Genomic DNA, 17,548 nt, shown 5'->3' on the forward strand with positions numbered 1-17,548 from the left:
CCACAGAATTTCACAACTAAGGCTAAGAAAAATCAATGAAGAAAACATAGTTCTTAACTGTTACATCGATGAAAGATTTGCACAGGAGCATAGAACAAACTTCCTCCAGAATCCCATATGCAAAGGTACCAAGAACTAACAGATATTCAGACTCTTATCAGGTATAAACTGGAATTTATGAAAGCAAGTCAACTAAATCATATTCTCTCCTTTCCTCTTATGCTGCCTCCCTAACGCCTTCTACTGTGCCTCCTACTCTTCCTCCTGCTGCTCTTATTATCAGAATCAGAGTCCGAAGCTGAATCAGAATCCAAGGAATCAGAAGATGAGCTGGACCTCCGACGCCGCCGCCTCTGTTTTTTCTTCCTTCTCCTCCTTCGTTCTTCTTCCGAATCCGATGAGGAACTGTAACTTGAGCTACTCTCACCAGAAGAATAATCCGACCCTGTAACTGATGATGACCCACTATCAGTCTCAAAAACCGAAGCCTCACTGCTTTCATTCCCAGAGTCAGAATCCGATTGGTGCTTCCTCTTGCTTTTCTTACTACTCTTTTCGCTTTTCTCCACCTTCTGGATATCTGGGTTATCCAATTCATACGAAACAGAGTGCTTCATTTTCAACTTGGGATTTTTAAGTTGCTGAGTCCGAGACGGTCTAGAGATGTAAACCCTTTCATTCTTGCATTCATATGTCCAGTGGCCAGCCTGGAAGCATTTCTGGCATTGTGAAGAAGAGCCACCGATGGTGGACATGGAGGACTTAAGGTCTTTCCTCTCACCCAACTTGACTGCTTTTTCAGTACTCATTAGGTACATTTGTCGCTTTGCTTCTTTCCTCTCCTGCCATCGGCTTGGCCCTTCTTCCTTCTGGCCGTAAGCATTTACATTTCGAGCTGCAGCTGCGGCAGCACGTTCGGCCTGAGCACGGCTCAGACCTTTTGCCGCTGTCAAAGCAGCAGCTTTGATTTTCTCAGCTGCAGCCTGAGCTTTTTCTTCTTTCTTACTGGACATTTTCTCACAAAAATCAACAAACGAAGTAAGCAAACAGATAGATTCCCCTTTGGCGAGATGAAGAAGAGTAACAAAATTAGTTGCCAAAATCAAGACCAAATCCTTCCCGTTCCTTCAAAGCCCTTGAATTCAATTTGACTCATGAACTCCCATATCAAACGAAGCAAATTTCTGCAAAACAATACCTAAATTCAAGCCAATATCCAAAAGTTCAAAAGCAGAAAGGAAAAAATGAAAGAAATAAATGAAAAATCCAAGGCAGTCTGAAAAACGATGAAAGGACAAGAGATATAAATCATTACAATTACAGAGTAAACCATAGCTCTACAGAAATCGAGTACCCTAAATCTAAACGATAACGGCAAAATTCCAAGCTGAAACACAAAACCCTAGATCCCAAGAGAAAGCTTCTTCAGATTCGAGTTTCAGATTTGAAAAACAAAAATAGAGAGCAAACAGATCGAAGATGAAGTAATAGATCGTTGAAGGACATACCTGCTCGAACTATATTCAACATATCTTGAAAACCTAACAGTGGTGGGAGTCGCCAATGCTCCGCTTCAAGCGCATCTGTTCGTAAGACGGTCCCGACTCCCGAGTCGGACAGATGTCGAGGATTAGTTTACTAGGCCTGTCTCTAGACTCTAGTGCCTAGAACGTCAAATTCGGAGCGGAAGCGGGGGGCCCACATCTGCCAATCATTAGGTCCATCACTCCAATCTGATCTGATGCTTCAATCATGGATCACATCAATGATGGTGAAGGGATTCTTTCTTCTTTATAATTAAGTTTAGCTCAGTACTAAAAACAAAGAAAAATCAATCATTAATTAGAAATGAAACTTAAAACATCAACGTTTTTTGAACTAGATCTCAATAATTGTGTTTGTTTTATCATAGTCATATGTGCTATCCTATGCATTAAAAGTACTATTTTGTTGTTGGGTCTAAGACAAAATGGGGTATAAACAAGAAAGTATGATCATCTAAAAATAGGAAGATTGTGCTCCATGGTCCTGATGTAGTATTGCTATCAGAATATAATTTGTCTAATTTTGTTGAGACACTTCAAATTTTCTTTAAACTCCATCTTTCCTACTTTGATTGTTTTCACCGTAGAGAAAGTTCCTACAATTGATATCAATGGTTTTTCCTATCATATAATTAGCACGTAATGAGACACGTTCCGCTGAAATAGCTCAGCCAGAAATATTGTTCTTAGCATCAATCTCACCCACATAAATAAGAATTTGTGCTAGTAGAACAGTAAATTCAGATGTATTAATTAAGGTAAGTTAGTTGGAGGGATCAAAATCTTCTGTTTTTCTCATTCATGTTTTTCCTTGTTTTGCTACCTGCAGAACATGACACGTGGACAACAGAGGATCCAACGGTCAAGGTTGGGTGAGGATTATTACATCCGGTGCGTTGGTCTTAAAGTTGTCCACGTGTTCTGCAGGTAGCAAAACAAGGAAAAACAGGGATGAGAAAAACAGAGGATTATTTTCCTAATTGGAGCCACCTGTTGAGAAGAGATTTAAAGCTTAAATGTTTTCAGCACGAAGTCCAAGTATACCGGCGGCCCCAATCCTTTCAAAGAAGCTACGAGATATGAAGAGGTGTCAGTCTGATTCTAGGTCAGAGTTGGAAAATTTGCAGCAATCGTTGATGTGGAGGTCCTTAGTTTGGAAAGAGTGGGGATTCCTCCTTTTAAGTAGGACACCTTGTATCACCCCTAGTGGCTCATGTTAAGTGTAGCCCAATGGCTCCTTGTTTCACCCCTCGTGGGTCCCTTGTCTTGGCCTTCTGATCCCAGCGTGGGTCTTGCACCGGGAGAATATAATTACAGCCCTAATCCTAGACCACACATGCATGAACCGAGCCTGGCATTTAGGTTCATATTAAGGTGCCCTTTTTGCCCAGGGTCAAGTTCTGGGGAGGTAAACTTCATCTTGAGCCAATAGAAACATAACATTTATATATAACCTTTTAGCATGTAAAACAGGGCAAAGCAAAATCTACGAAACCTGTAGCTTTGAACAGAAGAAACCATCAGGATCGCTGGAGTCCCACCTGATCCTGCTTCCAAAGTTTTTTTAACATTGATACATGCCCAACTATGAAATCACAAAATTTGGCATAATGCCAGAGCTATCACAATTGTATCAGAAAGAAAATTTTCTTTACAAAGTTGGAAACTACAGAACTACAGAAGAGATTGCATAATTAGACAACCTCCCTCTATCATACGTTTTTATACACCAAAGCAGGAACTTGTGTCAATGGCCGAAAATTGAGGAAAAAATTACTCGAAACTATGACCCCCCAAAAAATAATTAATGTCAATTGAAATAGCTCATAAGACACAGGAATTGAAAAAGAAGGTATCAGCATTGGTGAGAAGACGGCAGTCACTGGACTGGTGGCACACCAGGGGGGTCACATATATATGAACCAGAAACAGGAAGCCAGTATAATGCACTTCAATTCCATCTTTATTTTCGATGCCTTCGTTTTGGTTCAGCTCTCTGCCTCTTCTCATCCTCCCACTCTCTGTCATAAATCCTAAAACAATGGTGGTCAAGGATAACTCAGGCTACACCAAATTAGCTGCAAAATAGAACTAATACAATTGCCAAATAAATAAGATACCACACACAAACCTCAACAGAAAATAATAATATCTTTTTAAGGATACTGATCATCCCGACGGAGAATCTTGCTGCTAGCGGCTTCTTTGCCATGAACCCTTGGCAGTGGTTCCTCCAAGCAGCCTGACCTCTGGGCCATGGCCCCTTTCCTGTCCCGTTCTCTTACATGATATGACAGTGACAAACCAAGTGCAAGAGAAGGTGGTGGTGGGACTGCCAGTGGATAATCACCAGTTTCCCCTGACGACAGGTGCTCCCTTTTAAGTTTTCGCCTTTTGGATGCTCCATTTACATCCATGTCATCCTTCAAGAGGTTAATTTTGTCCCTCTCCCTATCCTCCACCTACAAATAACATACAGAAAAGATTAGCTAACAACTCTTATGTGATTAAAACCAAGATTAAAGGCCCATCAAAAGTTGAGATCAGTAGGGAAGCTATGTATAACATGTCTCCCCAGCTCATGAGCAGCAGATATTTATTTATTTATATATCTATTTATCTCTTTGAAGAAAGGTACATAATACTTGCTACAGTAATTCCGAACAGTAGCACATCAATAGTCACGCAAGCTACTCAATGAGAATCATGTCATTTCATATGTGTACTCAAAAAACATGCCAAACAATGACATTCAAAAAAATGAAATAATCATGTCACTTTCAAATTACTTTGAAACCCTTTTTTACCCAACTTAAAAAACTTCTGGAAGTAAGAGGGGGACAATCATAAGAAAGTTACAACTTCTCAATTCACCACTTTGGTTACAACAAGATGCGCACACACACACACACACACGTGTATATATATACAACATACGTCAAGTAGCCAAAAGACAAGGGAAGGTTTACATTTTCAAATCAAGATTATGCCATAAAGCCTCTCAAGTAACTGTTATCAAGGTGTATAAAAACGGCAATAAAGCCGTAAAATAGCCATTGCTCCAAACTCCAAACATTCCAAAAAGAAACCATTTCCAGTCTTTTAATTCAGCTTTTAAACCTTTCTTGTCCTGCCATCAATTAACTTGGTAGCTGCATGGTAAAAATGATAATGATTTTCTAACCCCAATATTTACTAGCACTGTTCTGCTACCATCCATCTATGCATCACTTTGGGGAGGTAGGTACATGCATGTTACACACAAACACGCATACAGAGACACACAAAAGCAATCTGTTAGTTTGGACAAGTTAAACTGCACTTGCAGACAACCAGATATCAGAGGAAGAGAGAATTTAATCATAAATGAATCAAGAAAATTAAACACGCAGGGATATTTTAAGGCAGTGGATTTGGTCAATGACTCAACCTATTAATAATGTTTGAAAGCATTTCACTGACCAGACATTTTGAAACTGTTCAGTAATCTTTCCAACCTGCATGTTTCCCTAGGCTCAGAATCCTCGATGAATTACTAACTCACAGAAAGTGATGGAACACCCTTTGATTGGCTGCTTTTGGATTTGTAACTCATTTTTCTGTTGCTAAGAACCCACCTCGTTGTTTATTTCAGCAACGGAGACTGTTCCAGTAATTTCCATAAAATACAGATCTGTACAGGATTTGCAGCCATATCCCTAGGTCCTGGTTGGATTAGTCAACATGATCAATAGAAAAATTCTGTTCGGCCCAATGGATCTTGACTGATGACGGACTAAATAGTGGAATTAATGCAATCCACTCATAAGTTCAACCAATGATGAGCTATAGTTTCCTTTCAGACTTCAGCAACCATGTTGCAATCAGCACTTTCAAATGAGCTGTAACTTCAAAATTGATACATTTTCTCAACTATTTCAACATTTCTGAAACATAAATAATAAATTTCTTACTGATATAAGGATGCAATTTTCTGATTCTCTTTGCTCTAAAAAATCCACATGGAATTGGCCACAAAGGGTCTGTACGGCAACATTAAAAAAAATGCTTCTGATGTTTTTGTAGTTTTTTTGGAACACATTTGGAACAGAAAATGTCTGGTTTGCTATGTGTTTTTTCCTTGGAATGAACCAGGTTAGAAAAAAAAAAAAAAAAACACAATTGGAACAGTTTTGAGAAATAACTAAAAGAAGCTCCAAAAAACAAGTTGGGACAAAAACCCAAATGAAAGGGGAAATTTTCATGAATCTCACGACTCTACTCTCAGCACTACCACCAACACGGCACCACCACAAATAAAATCACAGGAAATCAAAAAAAGAGGCAGTCAGAAATCACCATGGCAGAAAATACAAATATACTGCCAATCTATGTAGAGCAGGCAGGAAAATGGTGCTTTCTTAAATTTTAAATCATTGGTATTTGTTTACAAAAGTAGGACAGCCTATTAAACAGAATCAAAAGTATAGTCTATCCGTGAGCATAACTCAGAAGTTCATGAGCTTGCACTGAAATATCTAAATGAAAATCTATAATTAGAAACTGAGAACAAGTCACATCTCAAAGGAACTGATCCACAATTCATAGACATCGCATCTATATTTGTTTCACAGATTAGGAGAATGTAATAAAAATCAGAGAGAAGTGCTTTGGTCTCCCCCACCAGAGAGAGTAGTGAAACTCAACTTTGGTGGTTCTTAATTGGGAAATCCAGGGCCTTCTCTCTTGAAAGACTGATTAGATCTAGTAGTGGTGTTTTGTTGGGACCCATTCAGGTACATTGGCTTTGAAAACTCTGATGTGGATCCGGGTTCCAAAAGCTGGAATCGGATCGTTTAGGGCCCACAACAATAACAAAAATATCTCAATTTAATGGTTGAGTGGCAATCTTGTAATTTCAGAAACAACCAATGCACATCCCATGTAAAATATTAGGTGAGGGGGACAAAGTGGACTAGAAAGTTAGAAGAGAAGGGGTATTCTGGAATTAGTAAAGGAGTGAAGAAAATAGTAGAACACAAGTTTAGGAAAAGTGAGGGTTAACTGTAAATATAACAAATTAGGTCATTTAAGAGTAAAAGAGAAAATCATCTTCTTCCTTCTCATGATACTAACCAGCAAGGGCGGAAGAACAGGTCCTGGTATGATGGGCAGAACTCCCTCATCAGAACCCAGATTAGGTTAAGATTTTAGAGCTTAAATCTCAACTCAAGGCCTTCTTGAATGCAACTGAAGAACTTCCAGTATTACAGGTAAGCACAAAGATTTAATCTGGTCAAATTGTACCTGGTGGAAGAAAGGGAGGCAGGTTTCTGTTTCAGTGTAAAACCTTCAACAGAGGGCACCTCCAACTCTTATCTTCTAGGGTTTCGGTCTCCTACGAGAGGGAAGCATTCAATCAAAATCTCAGCCCAAACAGATGAGGCATAAAGGAGAACGAAGCACTTGAGTACAGCTGCAACTATTGCCCAGGAACAGAGTATTCCCAGACAAGAGAAGTAAATAGCAACTACAATAAACAATCAAAAGGAGAAGATGATAAGAGAGGGAAAGGAAACGAGAATATCAGAGAGGAGGAAGAGCGAAATGGCAGCCATGGTTCACACCCAAAATCTCCATCAAGTTTTAATTTTCCAAAATCTAAATTCGTCTCCATTACATGGCTATATAAAGAAAAATAAAAGCATAACATTGGAAGCTAATTAAAAATGGAAACTAACCTAAATAGCAACTAAAATAAAAATCCAATCTTCCTACTAAACTTGACCATACCCTACACTAATAATTAAAGAAACAAAATTATTAATTAATTCCAAAACTTCCCACGCCTAGCAGCATCAAACTCTGCAAGGGAGAAGCTACTAGTGGGTTTGGACTTTTGCATGAGAAGGCTTTGATAACACTAAAGCGGTTGGGGCTTCAGAAATTATCATCCCTCTGCCGGCTTCTGATGATGATGAATCATCCAGGTCTGCACACATTATAGCCTCATAAGACCCCTCACTTCTGAATGTAACTGTTTATTTTATTAGAAGCTGAGGACAGCTAATGGTATAGCAGATTTGTTGGCCAACCAAGGGTTCACAGGCTGAATGGATGCTTGTTTATCCCTCCCATTTTCTCTTGTTGTGGTGGCTACCAGGTAAGGGGCTTCTAGTACTTTTCCATCATTCATTAACAGAATTGTTGCTATCTATCAATAAACTAAACTACACATACATACACTATCCTGAGATGGCAAAGTAACACGCACACAGACTATACTGAGTTGGCAAAACATACACACACATGCACATTGGAAAAGTGCCATAGCATACCTTGATTGATGGACCGTCCTGTTCATCACGTTTTCTCTCTCGAAAGTCATCTTCTCTTCTACGCTTTGCATCATCTTGTGAAACCAACAAATTTTCCTCTGAGCGTCTCCGTTCTTTTTCTTCATGTCTAGGAGAGAGCCTCTGAATGTGTCTGATATTACTGACCCTCCTGTCAGCACCTTCATCTCTTCGATTAGAATTAACAGATTGGGGAACTACATTAGGAGGTAGAGGTGGTGGAGGGGGCAAGCTTTGTGCACGAAGACGATCATCAGCACGGGACTTTTCAGAAGATGTCTCACTATAGCGAGGTTTACTACGATCATCTTTAGTTCTGTCATCCTTACCTTTGTCACCTATCCTATCAGAATTCCTGTCAGCTCCTCTGTCTTGTGCTCTTTCAACTGAACGTTCTCTCCCATGTCTTTCTATTGACCTATCCCTTGATTTTTCTGCCAAAATCTCATCTCCACGTGACTTATCAGGGCGTTCCAATCTTTCCCTATGGTCTCTATCATGTCTTTCACTGCCCTTATCTTTTGGTCTATCCAAAAGCTTATCTGTAGCCCTATTAGGAATTTTTTCATCAGTTCCAGGCTTGTCAACATCAGAAGAATGGGATTTGTCAGCTAATCGTACATCCCCAGACCTCTCCCTGTCAGAGAACCGAAAATCTACCTCTAAATCATTCCCTTCTCCATCACCTTTCCTCCGCTTGTTTATTCTGTCCTGTCCTTCGGCTGGACTAGGTCTCTTTTGTTGCTTCTCCATAGACTTTGTTGCGCTGGAAGCATCATCACGGATGGGAGAGTGAGCAGGTCGAGATATGAAAGGCCTTGGTATTTCAGAATTTTCATTTTCATCTGCATCTTTTCCAGCAGAGGCCCTCAAGTCAGAAGGCTTAACAGATCCACTCTCTTTTTTTAGTATGGTACCATGCATATCAATGGACGTTTTCCCAGATGCAGTTGAACCTTTAGTGGAATATGGAACAGTGCCACCATTGGTTGTAGCTGCAGCTGCATTGGCAGCAACAACTTGCCTAACTTCAGATGGATGCACGGAAAAATCTGTGTCACTGGTGGAAGAAGAACCAGCAATTCTGCTGACAGATTTTACCGATTTATTTTCATCTTTTGCATGCTCCTGCTTAGGTTGCTTAGAGAAAGATCCAGCAGCCGCCCGTTTTACTGTCGGTCTCAACTGCCAAGAGACATGAACTAAGAAATTAATCACATTCTGTAATTTCAGATTGTCTCTAATACTTTGAAGCCGAGAGAAATTAGACAAAGCAAATTGATTTAATCACAAGCAAGTTTAGATGCAAAAGGATATGGTCCTTCGTGTATCATTCTCAAGTTCAAGCACTTGTATAGCAACACTCAAAGTTTCACAAAACAAAGCAATAAAAATGAGCTCATGCAGACCTCATAAAGTGGAATAGGCCCACAGGAGTACAAATTAGTATTAACACCAAAAAATGTATTATATTGTCAATAAAGTATTCCTATCCCACAACAAACTCAAAACAAATGCATCAGGCAGAATCTTCAAAACCTGAAATTTCTAATCGACATAACAAACTATTTTGCAAAGAGTATATGACTAAAGTTCAGATCAAAGGGAATGTTGACCAACCCTTATACTAGAGAAGTCACTAATTAACGTTTATGCTTGGGGCTCTGGTCCAAAGGTGGCTACTCCGGATCTATTGAACAAAAACATACAGTTTCTGAAATTAGACATACACCGATTTACAAATTCAATGGAAGCTTATTATTTATGTGCCATTAGGGCCACTCACCAGTGCTGGTCCCACTGCCTAAGCATGGGTAATGGCCATTCTAGTGGTATAATTTGGTTTCAACAAGGGCTGAAACCCCAGTCAACCAAAATCTTGAACCTTGGGCTCTGCAACTCTGCCCATCACAAAGCCGGCGACAATCTCTTTCTGTTTCTTGGACTGTAACTCTGCCCCTTCCCAAAGGGCAAGTGGCATTCCTCCTCCGATTCCCCATCAGATGCTTTGGTCTCTGTCCGGTCTCAGCAGCAAGGCCATCCTGTGGCACACTCTTGCGGTCTTGCCACCAACCCAACAACCTCTTTCCTCCACATACCCCTCCTCATCAACCTTCTCCTTCCTCACTGTGGCATACCCAATTACATAGCCAAGGTGTCCCATCACCCAGAGCAAAAAAATGCCACACTGATTCACTACGTCACTTCTCTGCGACAATCGCCATGGCTGCTGTTATATTCTTATCAATGGAACTTCACCAGCAGGGACCGCATTCTTGCAGAAGAACCTGATTGCAGATATTCACCAGACTGGGCTTGTTTGCCTAAGAAAAACTCTAGGGTTGGGTTGTGTACATGTTGGGCTTTGGTCCATGCGGTTTTCAATGTAACAGGCCACTTTTATGCCCTTAAAGTCATGTTTTGTGCAAAACAAGAATTATGGAAATTCTGCGCAACAGATAATGTTCAATTCATATCTCCCCCGTAAATATTCTGATTGACATGATTCTAAAGCCAATACAAAGAGGACTTGAAAGGCTACAATATTTTGTTTTAAGCTTCAACAGATTCGGACTCTTAAGACTACTCGAAATTACACAGCTGATTTCAGTACAAACAACCAGTATTCTGAAATTATTTTACCCACACTTAGGCCACTTCACCTTGATCCTTTCCACTCTCTATCCACCTCCTCATACATGCCACATCATCTATATGCCATTAGCCTCTCTACCTTCCTCAGCCATGTTTACATACTGCCACTCACTGTGCCAGCACATACATTCAACTCTTTGCTCTTCCACACATCATCCACCAATGACCTTCCACAGCAATACTAGAACTATACTGCATGAGTGTGTTGAGTGTTGACTATCTGACCATTTTGACAACAATAACAACATCAATGGCCAAAGCTCCAACAGAACTGCATCAATCTCCTTAAAAATTGGAACCTGTGCTTCTCCCACTGTAGCACTACTCTAGAAAATTCCAATGCTCTCAAAAGTTTTCATAGACTTCACAAAATATACAGAGAAAAGAAAAATGAAATACCAATGCTTAAGCAAAATAGATGACCATACAAATAGGCATGATTCAAAGTGTTACAACACATGACTCAAATAACCAAAGATTGTGAACTAAAATCAGACACTCAAATCCAAGCGGAGTCACATTCAATTTTAATTTTTTAACATCTGGACAAGCAAGCTCCATGTTCCAGAACAAATATCTGTTGGGTTTGGTCCATAACAACATACGAGTTGGGTTTGGTCCATAACAACATACGAGTTGAACATGTACCCTTACATTCTTAATAGCAAAAGGATCCAATTCGATCTGACCACCAAACCTAGCATCCCAATCTGATCCCAGATGCAAGGTAAATCCAATATGCCAGGCCAAAGCAGCCCATCCATCAGTAAGTTTGGACCCTGGAAAATACTGATGAATCTCATCAAATCTTGGGTGTGACTTGTTCTGTTTCCTTAACTAGTAAAGCAACTCATGTTCAACTCAACTAGTACAGCAGCTATTACATATTTTTAGTACAGTTCCCTGGTATGGAGATTACACTAGGACCTAGTTATAGCCTACAGGTCTGTCAACAAAATATTTTACCACTACCATCCACACAAACCATCTATTACCTTGAGCATAAGTTTCTATGATTCAGTTCTAGTAAATAGCAAGCCAAAGTAGTAGGTCCACTTTACTTAACCAAAATAACAGTAAATTAAGGCCACTAATACAGCATAACATGTGACTGGAAAGATGACCTACCTCAGATTCAGCAGTTTTAGGACCAACTTTTGCCGCGTTTACATCCAAGGTGCCTTTTGCAGGCTCATCTATATGCTTTTGAGTTTCATTTTCTCTGGATGATCCACCTTGTCCAGAACCTGAATGCATAATTGATTGAGTATCTAAGCCATTTGCTAATGAGCCACCTTTTAATTTAACATGTCCAGAATCATGTTTCATAAACACAACACTTTCTGCTGGCTCAAGCCTCCCATCTACAGGTTTTGTCCGCAGTATCTGCTCCTTGATAATATTTCCCGAGTCTGGAAGCTGGGTTGCAGCAGAGGTATTCCTAGGCCCAACTGTCTCAACTTGAGAAATATTAAGAGCAGAACCATTGGAACCAGTTACTAAATTACCAGCTGCAGACTTTGTGGCAGGTGATGGAGTTGGCTTCAGATCAACATGCCCCATGCTGAATTCCTCCTCAGAAACCCATGAACTCTGAAATTTTGAAGGGATGTAGAGTAAATGTGTAAAATTGATTCCACTATGCAGAATATTTAACTTTAGAGTTAACATAAATGATTGAGAGTGAAAGGGAAAAAGGAAAGGCCTATTTGCTTCATCCTTAAAATTACCTTTCGAGCAGCCAAAGCAGCAGCAACACCTGTAGCCAATACCTTGAGATCCTCTCTCTCGTCCCCTTTAATTTTTGCTACCTATATTGAGAAGGAAAAGATATAAGACAAGTGATGACAAAGCCATTTCTCTTTTTTATTATTTTTTTTTTTTAGGTAGGGAGGGAAGTAGGTAACAGCCAAGAGACTCGAACTCGAGACCTCCTGGTGAGCATTGGATTTTTGCACACCATAGCTCACCAACTGCGCTGGACAGTTGTTGTTCCCATTGAATGCATGGTTGGGGCACCCTCAGGCGGTCAGGCCTCAATTGTGTAATAGGTGGCAGTCCCCACGTGGATACCCCCTCTGTATTGGGGAAAATGAATGATAGAAACTCAAGGAAATGAAAAATCATGCAGCAAGATAGAAAATTAGACAGGCATCTCTTACCCGCTTCTCAAGATTAATTCCGCTCTTTCTAGTAACGGGAAAAACACTCGAAATTTTTGTCAACACTATAAGAGCATTACGGATTTCCATGTATTCAGTTGATTCCAAGCACTGAATGAGCAAGCGTGTAATTCGTCCACTCCATTTCCAGTGTACCTTTCAAGAAGTAAAAGAAAAGAATCTTATCAAAGCCAGCTCCTAGATATAATGAAACCAGACAGATGTTTAACTGACAAAATGTGACAGAACAGCCAAAGTAGGTCAACATCATTGAGTTAAGAAGTGAAAGTCATCCATCTAAATAGCAGAAAAATCATTGCTTGGTGACTAGTGCATTTCCAAATGCCAGACCATGCATATACAGGGCCTTGTGTCAGCCAACATTCAATTGGGATTCCAGAAATCAGCCATTTATAGAAGACAAGTAGAACAGGAAAACAGCTAATAGAAATATAAAATTTGGTCATGCACAGCCAATAAGGGATGCCAAAGACCATGATAAGTCTATAAGGTTGGTTCCAATAAGACAGTGCCTTTCATCCGCTAAGCCCCAAGTAAGGCAGGATCATGTTGTGAATATTTCAAATCCAGCAAGAAACAAAGGCCTATAAGCTACATAGTTGTCACGGTGTCAAATAGATCCAAGGCGGTGGAGGGGTGGCTAATCGATTTGGCGATGAATCGCCCATTATGGCGTTGCCATGGCGGTCAAATCGCCCATGTGTCATTTTTTATTTTCCCTATTTTCTAAAGTTATTTAGTATGTTAAATTTTTTTTTCCCTATTTTCGAAAGTTATTTAGCATGCTACAAGCCTACAATATATACCCTATAACATATAAAACCAACATTAAGCAACATCAAATCATCAAAAATCAACATAGCCCTATCAAAATACTCTGCATTTTACAAAAAATCGACCGCCTAGTGAATCAGGCATGACCTGACGTCCATGGCGGTACCACGGCGATGCCTATTAGTCAATGGTGACCGCCATTTGTGAGTCACATAAATCGTAGCACTGCCATGAACTTCTTTTCCTTCAGGACACCAAATCGCCGCCTTGGCGATGCCTAGGTGACGTCATGACAACTATGATAAGCTAGACAGCTAGTAGTTGAGAACATAGTTTTAAAACCAGTCCAAACCAGTGTTCAACTGGTCAAAACCTGAACCGCCACCAAAACTGGAATCTAACCAGGCAGTTTTCAAAAACCACCTGTTTTTTTGGTTCAATGGTCATCATTATTTTATTCTTATATTTTATTTTTCTCATTTTTATTATTTTCCTCTTTTTTCAAAACCACGTTTCAATCGGACAAAAACCGGTCCCAACCCAAACCAGCAGTTTTTCAGTTTGCCTCCGGTCTGGTTTTAAAACCTATGGCTGAAAGCCTGAAACAACAATACCTACTACCAATCGTAGTCGTGAAGGTGTTACCTAGGCATCCAGGTGCGTTCAAGGTATCAGGATCATTCCTTGCCATACTCCTCAATGTAGCCAAGGCAACTGCCTTGGTCCGCCTAAGTAGCTGGGCAAGAAACTTATACTTTTATATATATATATATATAATAGATTATTTTCTTAACCCTTTTTTTTAAGAATAAATAAATTCATTACCAAGCAGAGGAAAGAAAAATATACAAGAAGGAAGGAAAGAGGGGGGGCATAGCCCAAAAGAAAGCCCATAGAGCAGCACAAAATCACACAAAAAAGAGGGCTCTAACTAGGAACTAAAAACAACCAAAGGGGGCAATCAAGGGGCGATAAGAGAGAGAGAGAGAAAGAGAGAGAGAGAGAGAGAGGCCCCAGGAAACAACAATATTCCTGTTCCTTGGTATTAGCGTAGGGATGCATCTAAGTTTAGAGCTGACATCAAAGTAGATGACTTTCCAAATCTTCTCAAAGGAGCGAAAGTTGGAAATCCACCTACGGAGATTGTGCTTCCACCAAAGATGGTTGATGGCAATACAAAAGGCCAATTTCCCAGTCATATCAATGATGGAGGAGCCTCCAAAGGTCATTCAACCCAGATCCATTCTCTGCTCAAGGGGAGAATACTTCGGCTAGAAGGCCAACAGTTGCTGAGAACCCTTTTCCAAACAGACGAGGAGAAGGGGCAGGAGAAGAATAGGCCGTCAGTGTCTTCGGCACCATTTCAGCAGAGACAATAGGAGGGAGGACTGGAATGTGCCGATAAAGAAGAAAGGTCTAGGTAGGAAAGCAGTTGGATAACGCTCGCCAAGCAGTAAAGCTATGGCGAGGGATGTGACCTTTGCACCAGGGGAGGTTACGCCAAGGGACAAGAGGGGACGAAGTACGAATATGGTTCCAAGCAGAGGCAGAGGTGAAGGTCCCTGAGGGGGAGGGATGCCAAGTGTATAAGATATTGTTTTCTTAACCTTTTTACTTGGCAGCGCATAAGATATTGTTAAGTATTAGTCTCGGTTGCCCATGGACCTCCATACCATGGAGGATTGTGCCTTGTATTCTTAGCTTAACTCGTTGGCCAAGTTAGATTAGTTTTTAGTTTATCTTATTTCTTATCTTATCTCTAATTAAGTTCCTGTTATGGATAGGAGAGGTATTTTCTCTCCATTGTTCTTTCTCGATCTTAGGTAAGTGTGAGGGGTTTGTGTTATGTGTTGCTATGCCCCTATGCTCTGTGCCTCTTGGTGCCACATGATGGTGTAACATGCAAAGCCGTGTGTGCGTGTATGGACCTGCTTATGTGGTGGGGTGTTGATGTTGTAGATATACATTGTTGTACAGTCAGGCCTGTCATTCTGTTTTTCCATTTCCTAGTTTTGATTTTCAGTGTGGCTTGCCAGGAAGCCATAAACACCACACATAGCTTACAGGACAAAGAAGGAACTAACATCATTAAGGCACAAAAAATTGAACCAACCACCCCTGATGTAAACTTCGATCCACCCATGTATTAATTAATACACTAATAAGTTCATTCAGGAAAGCCCCATACAGTGGCAAATTGGGAATGAGAAATCAATGGGAACAAGGAAGCATGGTAAAATTCCAATGAAGACATGAGAGACAAAATCTAGTTGCGCAAAACAAACCAATTTTTCAAAATTTCGGTAAAAAACTGGAAAGCTTTAACCTGTACATATAACAAGTAAGCAAAAGGTTGTTCCCACCCCAGTCACAGAAGATGCCAACCATCTGGCTGTGTAAGACATGTTTATTAGATAAATGTTGACCTAGCAACCAATAGAAAATAAATAAGCCCAGAGAGCATCCCCCATGTTGTCTCATAATAGTAAGATCTGTTTTTAGGAACACTTGACCTCCAGGCTCCGGAAAGCAGACGCATCCTCATGGATAAGGAACCAATATTTGTTATTTATATGCAGATAGACATAGCTCAACTCAACTCATACTTATCCCAAAGAAATGGAGATGCAACATGAATTATGTTTTACTATTCAACTCTATTTAAAGTCATAATTGTTGTCAATCAGAATCAAGTAATTATATAGATAGGGTATCCTCTGGATTGGAAAAGTGCTACATCTAAAACCCCAGATAAACCATGTTTTGACTCTTCGCCTGGTATTTTCAGCAGTCCAAATATTTTTAGGAAAAAAAGACATCCCAATCTAATTTAAGACATTTATTTGGGCACATGGTGAAGTCAATTTTAACTGAAACTTGATTCCAAAAATACTGTCACCAACTTGTCAAAAAATCTACAAGCAACAGGAGAGAAATAGCCACAGTATTGAGTTTGTTACATTAAAAATCTTAGATTGTATCAAGGGAGAGACTGAGCACAGAAAACTTTCTTGAATTATTATGGCCAAAAACTCACCTTAATAAACTGGCTATATGTGACACGCTGGCTGTTTGGATATCTATAATAGACAGCAAAGCCTGGCATGTTTCCACACTCACATTCATAAATTGATTCATCACTCTGAAATGAAAGTAAAATTAGTTAGTGAAGTACAACTAATAAAAAGGTGGCATGATCATTAAAATCAAAATAAGAAAGAAAGGAGAACACTTTATAGCTAAGATAAAAAAAATTAAAATCAGATCTGAAGAGTACCTTCCAATGGTAAGCCATTTTTAGTGTCTCACACAAAAACCTCCCTAGTCTACCGGCTTCATATTCGGTGCAGCAGCAGATCATAGGTTGTAAGGTCTTACATATGAGAACATCAATATGATTAACAGTGTTGAAAAAAGGAGTTCCAAGAGAATGTAGGGTATGTACAAATTTGGCACAGTAGACTGCATCTGGCATGCCAAAAATACAGCGTGGGAAAATACAGCGCTGAAGAAACTCCATATTAATTTTCAAAGTATCAGGGCAGGAACTCAGCCATTTATCCTTTTCTCGTGCAAGTCTTCGACGAACAGATGCAACATTTTCTTCATGCCTTTGGAGTTCAGCAGTCAAACGGTCGAGAGATTCCTGGATTCTTTCCTTGTCTTTTTTGCGTTTGATGATAGCTGAATTTGAGTTATCAGAAAGCTCTTCTAGGGCTTTCAGACCAGCTTGCTGCTTAGCAATCTCAGATTCATATCGGTTCCGAGGAACATAAAGATCATAGAGTGTGAGCCCCCAAAAAGTAGCATAGAGATCAGGGGAGAGGCTGTTCCAAGCTTTTGAAGGTAAAATTGTTCTAACTGTTTCAAGAAGATCAGACCACCTGTATAATAGTAAAAAGATTTAGCACATCATAATTAAATAATAAAATATACAGCATATCATAATTAAGTCAGATCTAAGCATTACAAAGGCCCAAAAATGTAAAAGAAAGGGCAGATATTTGAGAAATATGTGTGCATCTCTTTCCGTGTAATGATTAAATCTACAACTCAA

The 17,548-nt window shown here is 39.9% G+C and overlaps 2 protein-coding genes across 7 annotated transcripts in view; both read right to left on the bottom strand.

The window, feature by feature from the left end:
• Positions 1 to 8: 8 nt before the first annotated feature.
• On the bottom strand, positions 9 to 1,666 carry LOC122079942 (zinc finger CCHC domain-containing protein 10-like). 4 transcript variants are annotated; one of them, XM_042646745.1, is made up of 2 exons: positions 1,509 to 1,666; positions 9 to 1,184 (listed from the first exon to the last, which is right to left on the bottom strand). In XM_042646745.1, the coding sequence occupies exon 2, from the start codon at positions 1,011 to 1,013 to the stop codon at positions 231 to 233; it is 783 nt and encodes a 260-aa protein (XP_042502679.1). In that variant the 5' UTR covers positions 1,014 to 1,184; positions 1,509 to 1,666; the 3' UTR covers positions 9 to 230. The 4 variants fall into 4 exon arrangements, with proteins under 4 accessions (XP_042502679.1, XP_042502687.1, XP_042502694.1 ...); XM_042646753.1 differs by having other exon boundaries at positions 9 to 1,198; positions 1,509 to 1,657; XM_042646760.1 differs by lacking the exon at positions 1,509 to 1,666 and adding an exon at positions 1,355 to 1,493.
• A 1,426-nt stretch (positions 1,667 to 3,092) lies between these two features.
• The window catches only part of LOC122079964 (THO complex subunit 2-like), a 55,407-nt gene continuing 40,951 nt past the window's right edge, over positions 3,093 to 17,548 (bottom strand). For 2 of the 3 annotated variants that reach the window (XM_042646795.1, XM_042646780.1), the window contains 8 exons: positions 16,769 to 17,375; positions 16,529 to 16,633; positions 12,697 to 12,852; positions 12,265 to 12,345; positions 11,663 to 12,127; positions 7,862 to 9,064; positions 3,711 to 4,006; positions 3,093 to 3,577 (listed from right to left, as the gene is read on the bottom strand). In XM_042646795.1, coding sequence (XP_042502729.1) covers positions 3,508 to 3,577; positions 3,711 to 4,006; positions 7,862 to 9,064; positions 11,663 to 12,127; positions 12,265 to 12,345; positions 12,697 to 12,852; positions 16,529 to 16,633; positions 16,769 to 17,375 — 2,983 coding nt within the window. In that variant the 3' untranslated portion in view covers positions 3,093 to 3,507. The remainder of the gene's footprint in view (positions 3,578 to 3,710; positions 4,007 to 7,861; positions 9,065 to 11,662; positions 12,128 to 12,264; positions 12,346 to 12,696; positions 12,853 to 16,528; positions 16,634 to 16,768; positions 17,376 to 17,548) is intronic. The other variant, XM_042646786.1, reaches the window with a different exon arrangement.

Source organism: Macadamia integrifolia, chromosome 1, assembly GCF_013358625.1.
Source record: "Macadamia integrifolia cultivar HAES 741 chromosome 1, SCU_Mint_v3, whole genome shotgun sequence".
In the NCBI taxonomy this organism is placed as follows: domain Eukaryota; kingdom Viridiplantae; phylum Streptophyta; class Magnoliopsida; order Proteales; family Proteaceae; genus Macadamia; species Macadamia integrifolia.

Excerpts from the sequence above, each read along its gene's own strand:
- LOC122079942 (XM_042646745.1), bottom strand. The coding sequence starts at position 1,013 with ATGTCCAGTAAGAAAGAAGAAAAAGCTCAGGCTGCAGCTGAGAAAATC.